Source organism: Mastigoproctus giganteus, chromosome 6 (assembly GCF_048544385.1).
Source record: "Mastigoproctus giganteus isolate SK-2022 chromosome 6, ASM4854438v1, whole genome shotgun sequence".
Lineage (NCBI taxonomy): Eukaryota > Metazoa > Arthropoda > Arachnida > Uropygi > Thelyphonidae > Mastigoproctus > Mastigoproctus giganteus.
The window spans coordinates 172,511,547-172,525,733 of record NC_143580.1 but is presented as its reverse complement, the minus strand read 5'-3'; the positions used below and the strand labels follow the sequence as shown (position 1 = coordinate 172,525,733).

Here is a 14,187-nt window from a genome sequence, read left to right as displayed (position 1 = left end):
TTCACATGCCCTTGTAGTAACAAAAGGTAAAAGATAACTCAGTTTCAAAAGGTTACCTTCAAAGATACCACACCTACCCTTACTGATGTGTAAGGATTTCGCTCTCATGTCATGGTATTTTCCTATTGGCGGTGACTTTCACATACTATTGAATCTAAGCACTGATTGGCTGACGTCAAATGTTGTTTCAATCCACGAGTTTGCTTTAAAAAGGGGTCAACACGACAACAATTCACAAGTGCCTTTTTCCTATTACAAGAAATCAAAATGAGTAGTGAAGATATTTTCTTTGGGGACGAAGTAGATTCGAAGTTCATAGATGAAGTTATCAGGGTAGAGAAGGATCATGAAGATGCTAGGATGATAGAGGCTGAGATAGAATTCTGCCAAACTTTGGTATATTCGAGTGTAAGTATTTCTTTTTTCATTACTGAAAAATTTTTTTATTTGATTTTTTAAAAATGTTTATAGAATTATTGTTTGGTAACTGAGTTTCTTTTACGTTACCCTTTCAGAATGCGGAGTTCTTTGGCTATGGTGATGACGGTATTGAGCATCGACCAGGATGCTCACATGACAACACGTTAGAAGGTGCTGGGGGAGAAGAATTGGAGGCTGAGAGTCCGTTATTACTAGATGGATTTTTGAACGATGACGATGATGATGATGTAAGTATACCTATATATATATATATATATATATATATATTTTTTTTTTTTTTTTTTTGTTTTTCGCGAAAAACAAACACCTAAAGCTTATGCGACGTTTTTTTTTTTAATTTTAGATGGAAGAGAGAGAAGTAGCCGTACAAGAAAGTTTTGAGCAGTACTACGAAGTACAGGATGGGGTTGCACGTTATTCAAAAAAATATCAGACCTTATTTAAAACGTATGAGGTCCGGTTTACAAACATTGTAAACTTAGCAGACGGGGATCTGTTTTTTTCGAACTTTCGGCGGATGCTAGAAGAGATAATCGCCAATTTAAGTAATCAGGGTGATTATTCTCATGTTAGGTTGTGTTTAGACGCACCCAGTCTAAAAAATCCCATAAACTTGCCATTTATGCCTCTAACCGATCTGACATTTGACCGTGTGATGGCCGCATTTATAGCTGTCGACCAATCAAACAGTGAATTTATGATAACGGACGACTTGAGTCTGGACGTCATTCTTATTAATATCACGAATAGGGGGGATGGTGGTTATCGTTCTGAGAATATTAAAAAAAGGGCAATGTTGAATTTGAATGACTTTTTAAAAAAAAAAAAAGCTGTCATTCAAATCAACAATACCGATAGTTTATGTCTCGCCAGAGCATTAGCTGTTGGTATTTCGGCCCATCAGGATGATGCAAAAATATACAGACAGGTGCGAGAGGATAAGCGTAGTATGCAAACTATCAGAGCTACAAATTTACATGGTATCGCAGGGGTTGCCTTAGAAAGTTGTGGTTTGAATGAAGTTGAGTTGTTTCAGCGAGCGATCCCTGATTACCAACTGGTTGTAATTTCCGCTGAGTGCGGTTTTGAAGTTGCATATCGGGGCCCCGCTGCTGCTAAACAGATATTTCTACTCAGTCACGACAGACATTATGATCTTGTGCGATCTTTGAAAGCTCTGTTTGGCAGTGATTATTATTGTCCCCTATGCCTTAAGGTTTTACCTACTCGAGAATTGCTCTTTCAAGTGCAATAGATGCAGAGCTGTCGCCGTTCATAATGAAGACAACCTTCTCCTGTGTAATTTTTGTAATCGTTTTTTCCAAGGCGAAGCATGCATTAACGCTCACAGGGCAAACAAAACCTGCTCTGAAGTGCATCGCTGTGGCGTTTGTATGTGCACTTTTCTTACCAACACAGCACACAAATGCATTGATCCCGACTTCTGTAGCTATTGTAAAACTGTGCACAAAACACAACATTGCTTTGTTCAAAAACCTGAGGACCCGAAGCACGATGTTTCTGTTGTATACTTTGACACAGAAACAGTCTTGCTGGATGGTGAGCATGTGGCTGTGCTCTGCGTTGCTTCTTTTGGCGATCAGGAACGCGTTTACTGGGGCCGCAATTGCATGGCGGAGTTTTTGGATGAGCTGTTAGGAACCCGAGAGACTTTGAAACGAGGTAGTGATGGCCGAAAACTTCGACACATAGAGCCAAAATATAAGAATGTGCGAGTAATCGCCCACAACCTTCGTGGTTTTGACGGTTACTTTGTGCTTTCTTATATTTTCGCGAAACACATAGCTCCTCACACTATCTATGATGGGTCAAAGATTTTGGGTATCTTTCTATCTTCGTTAAACATAGTCTTCTTGGACTCTTATTCTTTTCTAACAGTTCCACTCCGAAAACTGCCAGCTATGTTCGAGCTGCCAGAGGTGCGTAAGGGCTTCTTCCCTCACGAATTCCACAAGATAGACACATTAGATTATGTGGGAGCTTTGCCCGATCAAAAATATTTTAAACCGGAATTCATGAGCGAAGAAACCCGTACGGAATTCGTGTTATGGTACCAAGAGAAGTCACGAGATACATACAACCTGAAATGTGAACTTTTGGCCTATGCCTTAGACGACGTGAGAGTATTGCGAGATTCCTGCAATAAGTTCCGTTCTCTCTTTATAGCAGTCTCTCAAGTTGATCCTTTCTGTCAGGATATTACTATCGCCGGTGCTTGTAGTAGGATCTTCGCCAGAAACTATTTAGAACCAAACACAATGGCTATCCTACCACCTGGCGGCTACATAGGGAGTAACACACAGAGTAGGAAGGCGTTGGCTTGGCTTTCGTGGCAGGAACAACAGAACAACATTAAAATTCAACAAGCTCGATCACAGGGTGGTGAAGTTAGAGTAGGTCCTTTTTTATTAGATGGGGTATGTGGTAGCACCGCTTACGAATTCTACGGTTGTTACTATCACGGGTGCAAGAATTGTTTTCGATCTAGTACTATACTGACACAGAGAAACAAACCTATGGGCGCTCTATATGCTGAAACCATGGATCGCGAGGCCTTCATTAGGTCTCGAGGATATGATGTGGTTTCCGTATGGGAATGCCAGTTTGACAACCAACAGAAAAACGACCCTGCCATGAAAGAATTTGTTGCAGCTTTCATAACGTACGAATCGATTACACCACGTAGCGCTCTCAGAGGAGGTAGAGTTGACTGCTTTAAACTTTACCACCAGGTGGCGGATAACGAGGAGATTCACTATGTGGATTTCTGTTCGTTGTATCCGTGGGTTTGCAAATACGGCGTATTTCCTCGCGGTCACCCCGAAGTCATTCTTAGCGACTTTGACTATAGTCACAATGCATACTTTGGTATAATCCATGCTAGGGTGACAGCGCCCGAAAAGGAGTTCTTACCCGTCCTCCCAATAAGCTCCAATGGCAAGCTAGTGTTCCCGCTATGCGGTGCTTGTGCCGAGCAGTTGTCTCCCACCTGTAATCACGAGGATCGGAGCTTTTCGGGAATCTGGTGCACGCCTGAGTTTTACCTGGCTGTTGAGAGCGGTTATAAAATTGATAACATCTACGAAGTTTGGCATTTCAAAGAGAGCCATAAGTCTTTATTTGGTGGCTACATAGACACCTTCTTGAAAATCAAACAGGAGGCGTCGGGCTGGCCCAAGGGGGTTGAACCCGATGCATACATTTCCGATTTTAAAAGTAGGGAAGGCATCTCTATGGACAGGCATGAAATAAAGGCGAACCCTGCTAGACGTTCACTTGCAAAATTATGTCTCAATAGTTTATGGGGTCGGCTCGCAATGAGAACTAATAGGGTGAGCACTGCAGTATGTAACACTTACGAAAGCGTTGTACAGCTTTTTATGGATGACACAAAAATCATCCACGACGTCATGTTAGTGTCGGAAGAAATAATGCAAGTTGCATTTGCCCCGATTGATGGAACGGAAGAACCATACCGTCGGGGTAATGCAGTCATTGGCTCTTTCGTCGCTTCCTATGGCCGAATAAAGCTTTACAAAGCTATGGCCCCTCTACGCCAATCTCTTTTATATTGCGATACTGATTCGGTGGTGTTTGTCCAAAAACAGGGGGACGAACGTCCACCCATAGGTCACTCGCTGGGTCAGCTCACAGACGAATTGTCTGGGGACCACATTGTTGAGTTTGCCTCGACCGGTCCCAAATCATACTCCTTCCGCACCCAAGGGGGTAAAACAGTGACCAAATGCAAGGGTGTGACACTTAATGCCAAAAACGCGAAGTTAGTCAACATGAATGTTATGACAGCTGCTGCAAAAGGCCAACATGTTGACGTTTCTGTCGATGTACCGTTTTCTGTCCGGAGAGACAAACGTACTTCTCGTCTCCTTGAGTCCTCAGTAACAAAAAGGTTTGGATTTACTTTCGCTAAACGTGTGATAGGAGACAACACACGCACTTACCCTTATGGATATTTCCAAGACACATAGCGAAAGCTAACCACCTAGTCATCATACTATCAACATTAGAAAAAAAACCCAGTGAAATCCCCATGTTTTTGACACTAAGCAGTTTTCAATGGCTACCTCTGGTGACGTCTCCTTTTTTTTTCAGGATGTCGGCGAAGTCGATCGGGCACGTCTTCCCCATCCTATTCCCACCGACGTCACATTCGTGACGGCACTCGGATGGGAATCGCAGGGCGCAGGGGGAATCGCGGCACCCCTCCCACCCATCACGTTGTGATGGGCGCGCGCACGGGGGGATCGCGGCACCCCTCCCACCCATCACGTTGTGATGGGCGCGCGCACGGGGGAATCGCGGCACCCCTCCCACCCATCACGTTGTGATGGGCGCGCGCACGGGGGGATCGCGGCACCCCATCCCACCCGCCACGAAGTGTCGGGCGCGCTTAGATGGAGGAATACACTTTTTTCTGTGTCAAGAATGGTTTCATGGAAAAGACAACTTCCAAAAAAAAAACCTTTTTCATAACTCACAGTTTTTTAAAAAAGGGGACAATGTTTCGTTTTTCTGGAGACGTCACCTTCTGTCTTTACAGTTGCTAGTCCTACCTCTCGCATCAGCGCGCGAACACACACATAAATACTTGGTCCAGACTAGCGCGCGCTCATTTACATAATGTTTCACCATCCATTCACAGCTATAGTCTCGGGAGCAACACAGAGTGGAAAGACGACGTTTGTATTGTCGTTATTAGAAAATAGTGAAAGTTTAATTTCGCCACCACCTCAAAGAATCGTCTATTGCTATTCAGAGTTTCAAGATAAGTTTCGGTGTTACTCGCAAATCGAGTTCGTGGAGGGTTTAAACATCCCCGAATTCGATCCATCAGTAAAAAATTTACTTGTTTTAGACGATCTCATCAACCAAGCAAAGGATAGTATTGTCGTTTCTGAAATATTTATAAAAGGATCACATCATAGAAATCTGAGTGTTATTTTGTTAACACAAAACCTGTTTTCGCAAGGATCGCAGTTCCGTACTATCAGTTTGAATTCGCACTATCTGATTGTTTTTAAAAACCCTCGCGACTCAAGACAAATTTCACACCTAGCAAGTCAAGTTTTCCCCGGGAGATCACGTGTTTTAGTCGACATATATAAGCATGCAACACGCGATCCTCATTCATATTTACTGTTTGATTTTTGTCAGAACACAGATGATAGGTTGAGACTGAGCTCACACGTGTTACCAAACGAAGGACATACGATTGTTTACATCCCCATATGGCTCTGCGTCTAAAAAACAATGCTAACTTTATAAGGTATCTGTCGGAAGTTCGGCCGAAACAGGCAACCGCTTTATTAAGGAGTTCAAATCAAACAGAAATAAATTCACTCTGTGAAATATGTAAAAACATAGTCAAAGGTAGCATTCCGTTGACAGACAGAGTGAAAAGCAAGTTACAACGCAAAAAACGTCTGCTTAGAACACTAGCAGATAAAAAAGTAGCATTTAAAACTAGGCGGAAATTAATTCTTCAACAAGGAGGTTCACTGTTCCCCCTGATCGCAAGTATAGTGGTTCCGCTCATTACAAGTTTGATTAGAAGATGAGTGAATCTTTCCGTAAATTCTTGCTTGTAGCTGCACCGCCAGAACAAAAACAGATGCTCTCTTTAGACGAGAAAATGTCTGAAATCTTAAAAAGACAGGATTTGCAGCCCGAGTCTAAAGTTAAAATGTATCTTCAGATACTACAGTCATATTTAGGCCTGAAAACTAATGCCGCAAAACAAGCGTCCTCGTCGGCATCAAGCGATATCGAGACCAGCGTATCGAACGTAACGGCCTCGCTACCCACAATTCCATCCTCTGAAGCGTCGGAGCAACGGTACTCCAAGAGCGAAGTTGTAAAGCCTCGTAAGCAGGTCAAGCGCCGATATACGGCTTTAATATCGCCTCGTCGTTTGAGACGTAAACATACGTGGATTTCGTTGTGGTAAGTTTTTTTTCAATAAAACAGACACTTTTTAAAAATAAATAAAATTTTATTTTGTAAGTAAAGGTTCAATTACATGTAATGTGGCTAACAAATCATTTGCCCACAAATCTTTACAATAATATTTGTTTACAATCTTTGACATAGAAATATTTCTACACCGATGAGTCAGGAAAAAAATACAATGTAGTCCACACGCTATAGATTCTGGATGTTGAATCACCACTTTGTTATAAGTCCATTTCTTACTGTTTTGGTTAAGGAACTCTGCAATGTCCGGTGTCGGCGGTCGTGCAAAGCTGTCGAAATATTGACTTTCTCTTTTTCCTAGGAAGATACTCACCCAGTGATTACCTGGCATGTGTGCCTTGTCTGTATTGATGACTAGCAATGCTGGTTTCCTCTGTATTTTTGACGGTAACTCGTCCCTGGCACAGACACTGATCAGATGTTTTCTCGATTCACTGTCTGCTTCTAAAACCTTTAATATATCTCTAGTGTTCATAATTCACGATGATTGAACGGTCCTTAGTCACAGAAAGAATGTTTTCGAATTCGGCATACAAGATCACTGTTACGTTTTCGGGAAGAGGTTCTGCGAATTTCAGTTCAAGTCGAACACCGCCTCGCCGTAAAGAAGTGATGTGCGTGCCAACAGCGTTACTGTCGGGAGTTAGGTCGAAAGCATAAAGCACATTCCCTTCTGTATAATCCAGGATTGATATGTCGTTTCCACAGTCTGAATTCCATTTGTTTAGCGATGTGAAAATAGACAGGTAGGACCGCGTATAATGTCCATTCTTATAATCGGGTGTTAGCGGAATGGAAGGATGCTGCACACCATCAGCCGTCAGAAGTAAATAGCACAAGTTGTAGTGACCAAAATTGAATGGGTTGGTTTTGAGGGAGCCGTTGAAACTATCACTGGACACAATACCGACTATTAAACGAGTGGGGATCTGGCCTAGATATATATTATCTCGGGTAGAGTCTGACATGCCTTTTGGTATTGAATAGTAACTTACATCAGCTCTATTAATAGGATATACAATAGAATGTTTTTCAAGAACACTCATGTGGGCTAACTGTATGCTGGGGTTAAGTTTAACTTTACGCACAAAAAGACAGGCTTCGCGTATATGAATTTTAGCAGTATTGTCGAGAGACAACAGACAGAACTCGGGCGAACTGCGAACCATTCTTAGGCGGAGCGATAAATTATTAATAATATATTTGTCTTGATGGCACAAATCTAGTCTGAGACGACCCAGAAGTTCCACAGTTTTGGTTTTCGAAAAAAACTTCATACGTTGATTCATACCACTGTCAGGCTGAGAAAACATTTGCGAAACATCCGAAAAATTGTCTTTTACGAACAGTTCTGTAGTGAGCTGTGATTTTTTTGCTCCTCTGTCAAAATTCAAAAGCGTTTCTAAATAAGCTCTATAGGGGTATGTGTCGCTGCTTGGATTAATTAATTTGTCTTGAACGAAAAGATCCACATGTTTAAACATGGAGTGAAAAAAGTTGTTGACAACTCCTACACTCGACTGTAATTCTTTTCCGTCGCTTTGAGTTAACTGTACTTTGAGTCGCAAATAAGTTTTTCCCAGGTCCAGATATTCTTCTGATGTCCCCGGTACGGAAAATTCTATTGGGCCCGGCGTATCCACTGAAGCTAAAGGCAAAAAAGTAATGTATGAAGATCGCTCGATGCATAGATTAGTGGCAGGCTGTGCAAACAGGTCTAGTTCTGACATCATAACTTCACCCATCATTGAAAGATGTCCTGATATTTTTTTTTCTTTCGACGTTTACCTCCACTCTGACTACGAACTTTTTGCTTAATGGCCTGTCCTACTTCAGAAGCTCGATTTATAAACGAGCGTTTCACGGGTGCTCCCGAAATGACATCATCTATGATATTACGACCTGCCGATAGCACTTGGCGACCGATGAATTTGGCTGCGGGCTTCAGAAGAGGAGAGAGAAATGTAAATGCTGATCTGAATATACTGCCTAAACCTTGACCTCTCTGGATCGCTGCTCCTACAAAGTAGGGATTTCCCCCCGCTTGCACTGAGTAGTAATCAACGTACGCGTTCATTGGGGTCGAAAATGTAACTTAATTAGAGTTTTACCACCTCTGAATGGAAATAACTGACCACTGTCTGTGCGAATTTGAATAGAAATGGATTGAATGTTCGAGAGCAGTACAGGGTAATAGTCCAAATGTAAGAATTCACCACTGCTTCCGAACGGTACTACTCGCAAAAGAGGCGCTCTGATATCACACACGACCTGGTCTTCTATCACACTACTATAAACAAAATAAGAGCCTACACCTCTATTTATATCTCCGGGAAATTTCGATCTCGCTGTTCCTTCGAAACCATCGGGCATACGCTCAAAACCGAGTAACTCACCGAGTCCTGTCTCAGGGAAGCGAAGACGCACACCGCTTTCTATTTCGAAAGAAACAAAACCACGGGCATTAACAGAACCTTTAATTTCGGGGGCTATAAAAGTCATAACCTTTAGAATTTCGGAGATGCTACCGTAATTACCATAAGGAATTTTATGCTCGCGAACATCACAAGTCGGCTGTTGTACGAGTACAAGCTTCCTATCAGCACACTCACTGTTAGGCTTTAATGGTGGTAACACTATTTTACCTTTAGGTATCCACTTTCCTATGTACTCCCCTTTAAAAGTTCTAGATTTGTCAACAGCTTCACTCACTACTACTTTGTGTACTAGTCCTAGAATTCTGGCAGTTCGTAAAGTCATGCGCAACTCACAGCCATTTTTAACGCGAATTGTAAATCTCACTTTGAATTCTGTCTCTTCTACTTTAAGCTCTAAATTGGTATTAAGACCACACATATGTTCAATCAATTTAGACGAATTTTCGTACTCATCGTTCAGCATGTAAACCTCAGGGTTCCTAACTGTCGGTTCTTTCTGCAGAATTGCAAACTCGGCCCAACCTTCGGAAATATTGTCCCATGACTTAGGCACGTGTATTTCTGCAAGTGCCACCTCCCAATTGCCTTTGAGAGGTATAGTGTCGGGCAATATAATAGTAAAATTAGCTTGCGTATTCTGGGGATGGAAATCCATGCATGCATTACTCGGTAGTGTTAAGAAGAACATCTTTAGCCGAAACCCAACTGCTGTAGGAAGCAGGATATCCTAGCCACTTAACACGGAATTGACGTTCTCCTCCCACACGTCGCTCCTTAAGTACTTTTTCAATAAGATATGTATCCTGTGGCAACTTGTCGTGAATATTAACAAGTTGTAACTGTTGCTCATAAAAGGTACCTTCGATAGTGTCGCCTGCTTTGTCTTGTACTCTGTACACAACTGGCTTTCTTCGTTTCAATACTTGAGATATAGTAAAAATTTCACGCGTCCAACTGCCCCAGAATCCTTTGCGGAAAAGATTCGAACCTGTACTTAGAACGACACGATCCCCCACTTTAAATTTAGGAGTCTGTTCTTTGGTTTTTTCAAGTACAATTTCCTGTAGACGTCTTCTTCATTATGCAAAGTGACATCGGCAGGTGGCATTCCTATAGCTCAATGTGGCGTTCGATTATAAGTAGCTACAATGTCGGGAAGAACATGCACATATTTCTTACTTTCAGAATAAGTTATCCATTTAAATATTTTTTCTTTCAGAGTTCGAATAAAACGTTCAGCGATTGCAGCCTTTTTCTCCGATCTAGTAGTATAAAAATTAATGTTGAGAGATTTAAATAGGGCCCTCACATCTTTGTTTATAAACTCTCTACCTCTGTCACTGTTAACACTGAATGGCGTTTCTTCCTTGAAAATTGATTTGAATGCTTTTACCATCTGCTTCGATGTTTTATTTCTAAGTGTTCTCACCCAGGCGTATCTAGAAAAAGCGTCTATACAGACGAGTAAATAACGCACTCCGCCATTAGCATCAGACAGATTGGAAACTTCTGCTAAGTCACACTGAAACGTATGGTGTAGACCAGGAACTATTATTTGGTTTCTAGGAAAATTAACTCTTTGAGGTTTGTGTCTGACATAAGCAGGTTGAGATGACAAATACTCTTTCACGATACGTCTGGGTAATTTTGTATGTTTTTGTAATGCATTAACACCACTAAAACTTCCAACGACGCGCGGATCGTTGTAATCTTGTAACATTTCTTTTTTCTTTTCCAGATGGACTTCTACGAAAACCAGGAGTACTTATGGCGCGACCCCTGTTTCTTTGCATCTTATATGGCGGGTTTGGAAGCTAATGGTTAAAGATGGGGTAAAAATAGCGATGACCCCACTATCTTGTAATTTTTTTTTATTTTTTTTTTTATTTTTTTTTTTTATTATTTATCAATAAACATATCTATTTGAAAAATATTGTCTGTCTTTTTTTCTTAGAAAGTAGAAATTTAAAAAAATTCAAAGTTGTGGAAAGAATCTGAAGAAGGTAAATAAATATATATACACATCAATACATTTTACTTTTCAGGTTTTTTTTTTTTTTTTTTTTTTTTTCAAGATAGACTAAGCATCAGGATACAAAATTCAACTTGAAGAGGAACCATCATAAATAGTTATGGGTAAAAATATATACATATAAAAATTTAACCATCAAAAAAAAGCACATAACATAACATTAAACATATAAAAATACTTAATTTTTCAGCTTTTCAACTTGCAGAATAGATCGGTAGATGGCGACCAGTTTCTTGGTAGTTACGATGTCTTGGCAATCTCCGTTCAAGAAGTATTGTGACACCAAGTATCCGTATGTGAGAGAAAAAATATATATTTAAATAAAATCCTTAATTTCAACTTTCAGAATGACACGCTATATGGCGACACATTTTCTTGGTTGTTACGATGTCGTGGCAATCTCCGTTCAAGAAGTATGTAGGGAAAAAAAAATATATATATATATTTAAATAAAATCTTTTAATTTTCAGCTTTCAGATTGCTTCCACAGATGGCGCCACATATTGCAAAGCCACTGAAATATATTTAAACGGCAAAGTCATAGCTACCTAGGAAAAAAAAAAAAAAAAAAAAAATTTAAACACCTTAAATAAAATAAAATCTTTGATTTCAGCTTTCAGAATGACTCGCTAGATGGCGGCACTGTTTCGTGGGCTTCTGTTGTCGTGGCCATCGTCGGGCTCGAACTTTTGTGACCCCCCCCCAAGTGCCCGTATGTCTACAGCGTCCACGTTTCTCCCGCCAAAACCTTTGTCTTGGGAAAGAATGTCTACTGCTCTATTTTCTTGTGTGTGTGTGTGTGTGTGTGTGTGTGTGTGTGCGTGCGCGAGCTCAAGAGCTCGGGCTTGTGTGTGTGTGCGTGCGCGAACCCACAATTCATTGCGCACCCTCCAACGCCACCTTGAAAACCAATGCGGCAAAAGCAGACGATTTCTACGGCATCAACAGACCAGAAAATCACCGGTAGACTCAGAGCCGAAGTCGGTTTATACCCCCAAACCAATCAGAACATCGGTTCATATCCCCCTCCAATCAGAAAAAGGCGAAATACAACTTCATACGTCACACTCACACCACTCTTAACTATAAGAGCTACATTTACACATATTCTTACAACTGAAAGGGTAGCCGTGGGGATAAGCAGTGGACCACCAGTAGCAACGACATGGGTTCGAGCCTGGGTAAAGAAAAAAAAAAATTTTAATTTAATGGCGAAAATAAGTGGCGCCATCTAGCGGGCGAAATAAGAACTAAAATATATTTTTCCGCAACTAAGCCTCGGCGCAACCGCTAAACCTAAACCTCGGCTCGCTTCACCGGCAGACGCTCAAAACCTAAACGGCAAAACAAGCGACCGACGCGGCAGCACGCACGAAAATTGACGCCAAAATTCATAGAGCCGAAGTCGGTTAGAACCCCAACCTTATACTACTGTCGTTCTAATACCACAGATCGTAGAATAAAATGTTACATGAACATTTTAATACTAATACTACGAGTTACGAATGGTAGGAATAGTCTCTTGTTATCATATTGCCAGCGATTCCTATTGAAGCATACCTTGAACATAATGCCCTCCTGGGTAGCACAAGGGTTACGATCGCTGTCTTTCCATACCGTGTGGAAAAGGCATGGATTCGAGTCCCGCCAAAAAATGAGAAGTTTTTATGGACGTTTTTCACACCGTATCAGACTTAGTTGGTCTCGGATGAAGATTACATGCTCCCTCTTTCCCGCCTCCCCAAGAGGAAATTCACGTTTTCGTCCAGCAAAACCGATCATAGTATAAACACAATTCAAAAACGCAACAATCTGACATTTTGTGGCCTTAGTCTCCTCGGTACAAAATCGAACAACAATAATCATTTGAATGTGATTGAAACTGAAGATAATATTATGTTAGGATTAGACTCGAAGGCAAATAACAGTCAGTAATACAAATTCTTCCTTAGGTCACTAAATTTATAACTTGGAAATGAGCTATACAAGAGCCAATGAATGTCAGAGGAACTGGAAAAATTGGAGCAGTACCATCAAATTCAAACTGCCTTCAATCACAGCTGTAGTTTGGAGTGTTGGTCAAGAAGACGCGAGGATATTGCTGAATGTTATGCTAATTTTTCTGTTAAAAACAAAATACTGTACAAATTAGCGATCTTTCTCTCTCTCTCAAATTGATAATAATTTATTAATTGCGTAAAACAATAATACAGACGCCGCAATGTACTGAATCCCAATTGATTCAGTTGCCTCGACACAATCTCTAAACTATTCACTTTTTAAAGAGCGTGCACTTAAATTAGAAATAATAATAAGAAAAAAATATATATATATAAAAGACGAAAGATTTCAGTAATTACGCATAATAACTCTGCCTAGTTGTGTTGAGCAACGAAATATTATTACACTCAAATGGAATACTGTATTAATGTTACTCCTTTCAATACTGTCTGTCTTTTCATGTTCAGTATGTACAGTGGGTGGATTCGCCATTTGCCGTTTGCTTGGAGAGGAAATACCTTCGAAGAATGGAGGAATTATATAATACATGGTAAAATAACATAGCAACCAGCATATCACGTGGACTGACATACTATGACTGGAAGTAGTCGTTACAACTAAAGTCTCAAACAATAGCAGTCCGCTTTTAATCTCAAAACAAACAAAAAAAAAAAAAAACTCAAGAACATGCAAATTTACAGATCCAGCCGAGACGCATTATGGATTTAGTTGCCTCTGTCTGTGAGAAACTAATCAGTCAGCCGTCAATAATTACATATTGTAAATAACAGTACCAATATAATATTCACTGCTCTACCTCACTTACTGAACCAAAGATAAAGCTAAAAAAATAATAATAATAAAAACAGAGTATATTACATTTTTATATTTTACAAGCGGCCACTTTAGAAGTACTTTCTCCTGATGATATTCAGGTGCCCAACCTTCCTGCAACTTCTGGAAGCATCGATCAAAATCTTCGATGTGAGCTGAATGAGTTCCACCGTCGCACTCTGTTGGATAGTTAGAATGTGATCAAACTTTTCTCCTTAAAACTTCATATTAAGTTTGGGGAAAATAAAATATTAAAGGGAGCAAGGTCAGGTGAATACGGAGAGCAGAATATCACAAGGACAGGTTAGGTTATGTTAGTTTAGGCAATGTGTGGAACACTGTCATAGGGAGACACCATCCACTAGTTACAAACAGCTTGCAGTGTTATTTTCCTTTTTTCCTCCTTTGAATTGGAACCTGCTCTTT

At 40.6% G+C, this 14,187-nt stretch overlaps 1 protein-coding gene across 1 annotated transcript; it reads left to right on the top strand.

The window, feature by feature from the left end:
• Positions 1-267: 267 nt before the first annotated feature.
• LOC150084751 (uncharacterized) lies at positions 268-13,955 on the top strand. Its single transcript, XM_090376347.1, has 4 exons — positions 268-408; positions 516-668; positions 1,689-3,399; positions 13,825-13,955. The coding sequence occupies exons 1-4, from the start codon at positions 268-270 to the stop codon at positions 13,953-13,955; spliced, it is 2,136 nt and encodes a 711-aa protein (XP_090232473.1).
• Positions 13,956-14,187: the final 232 nt, after the last annotated feature.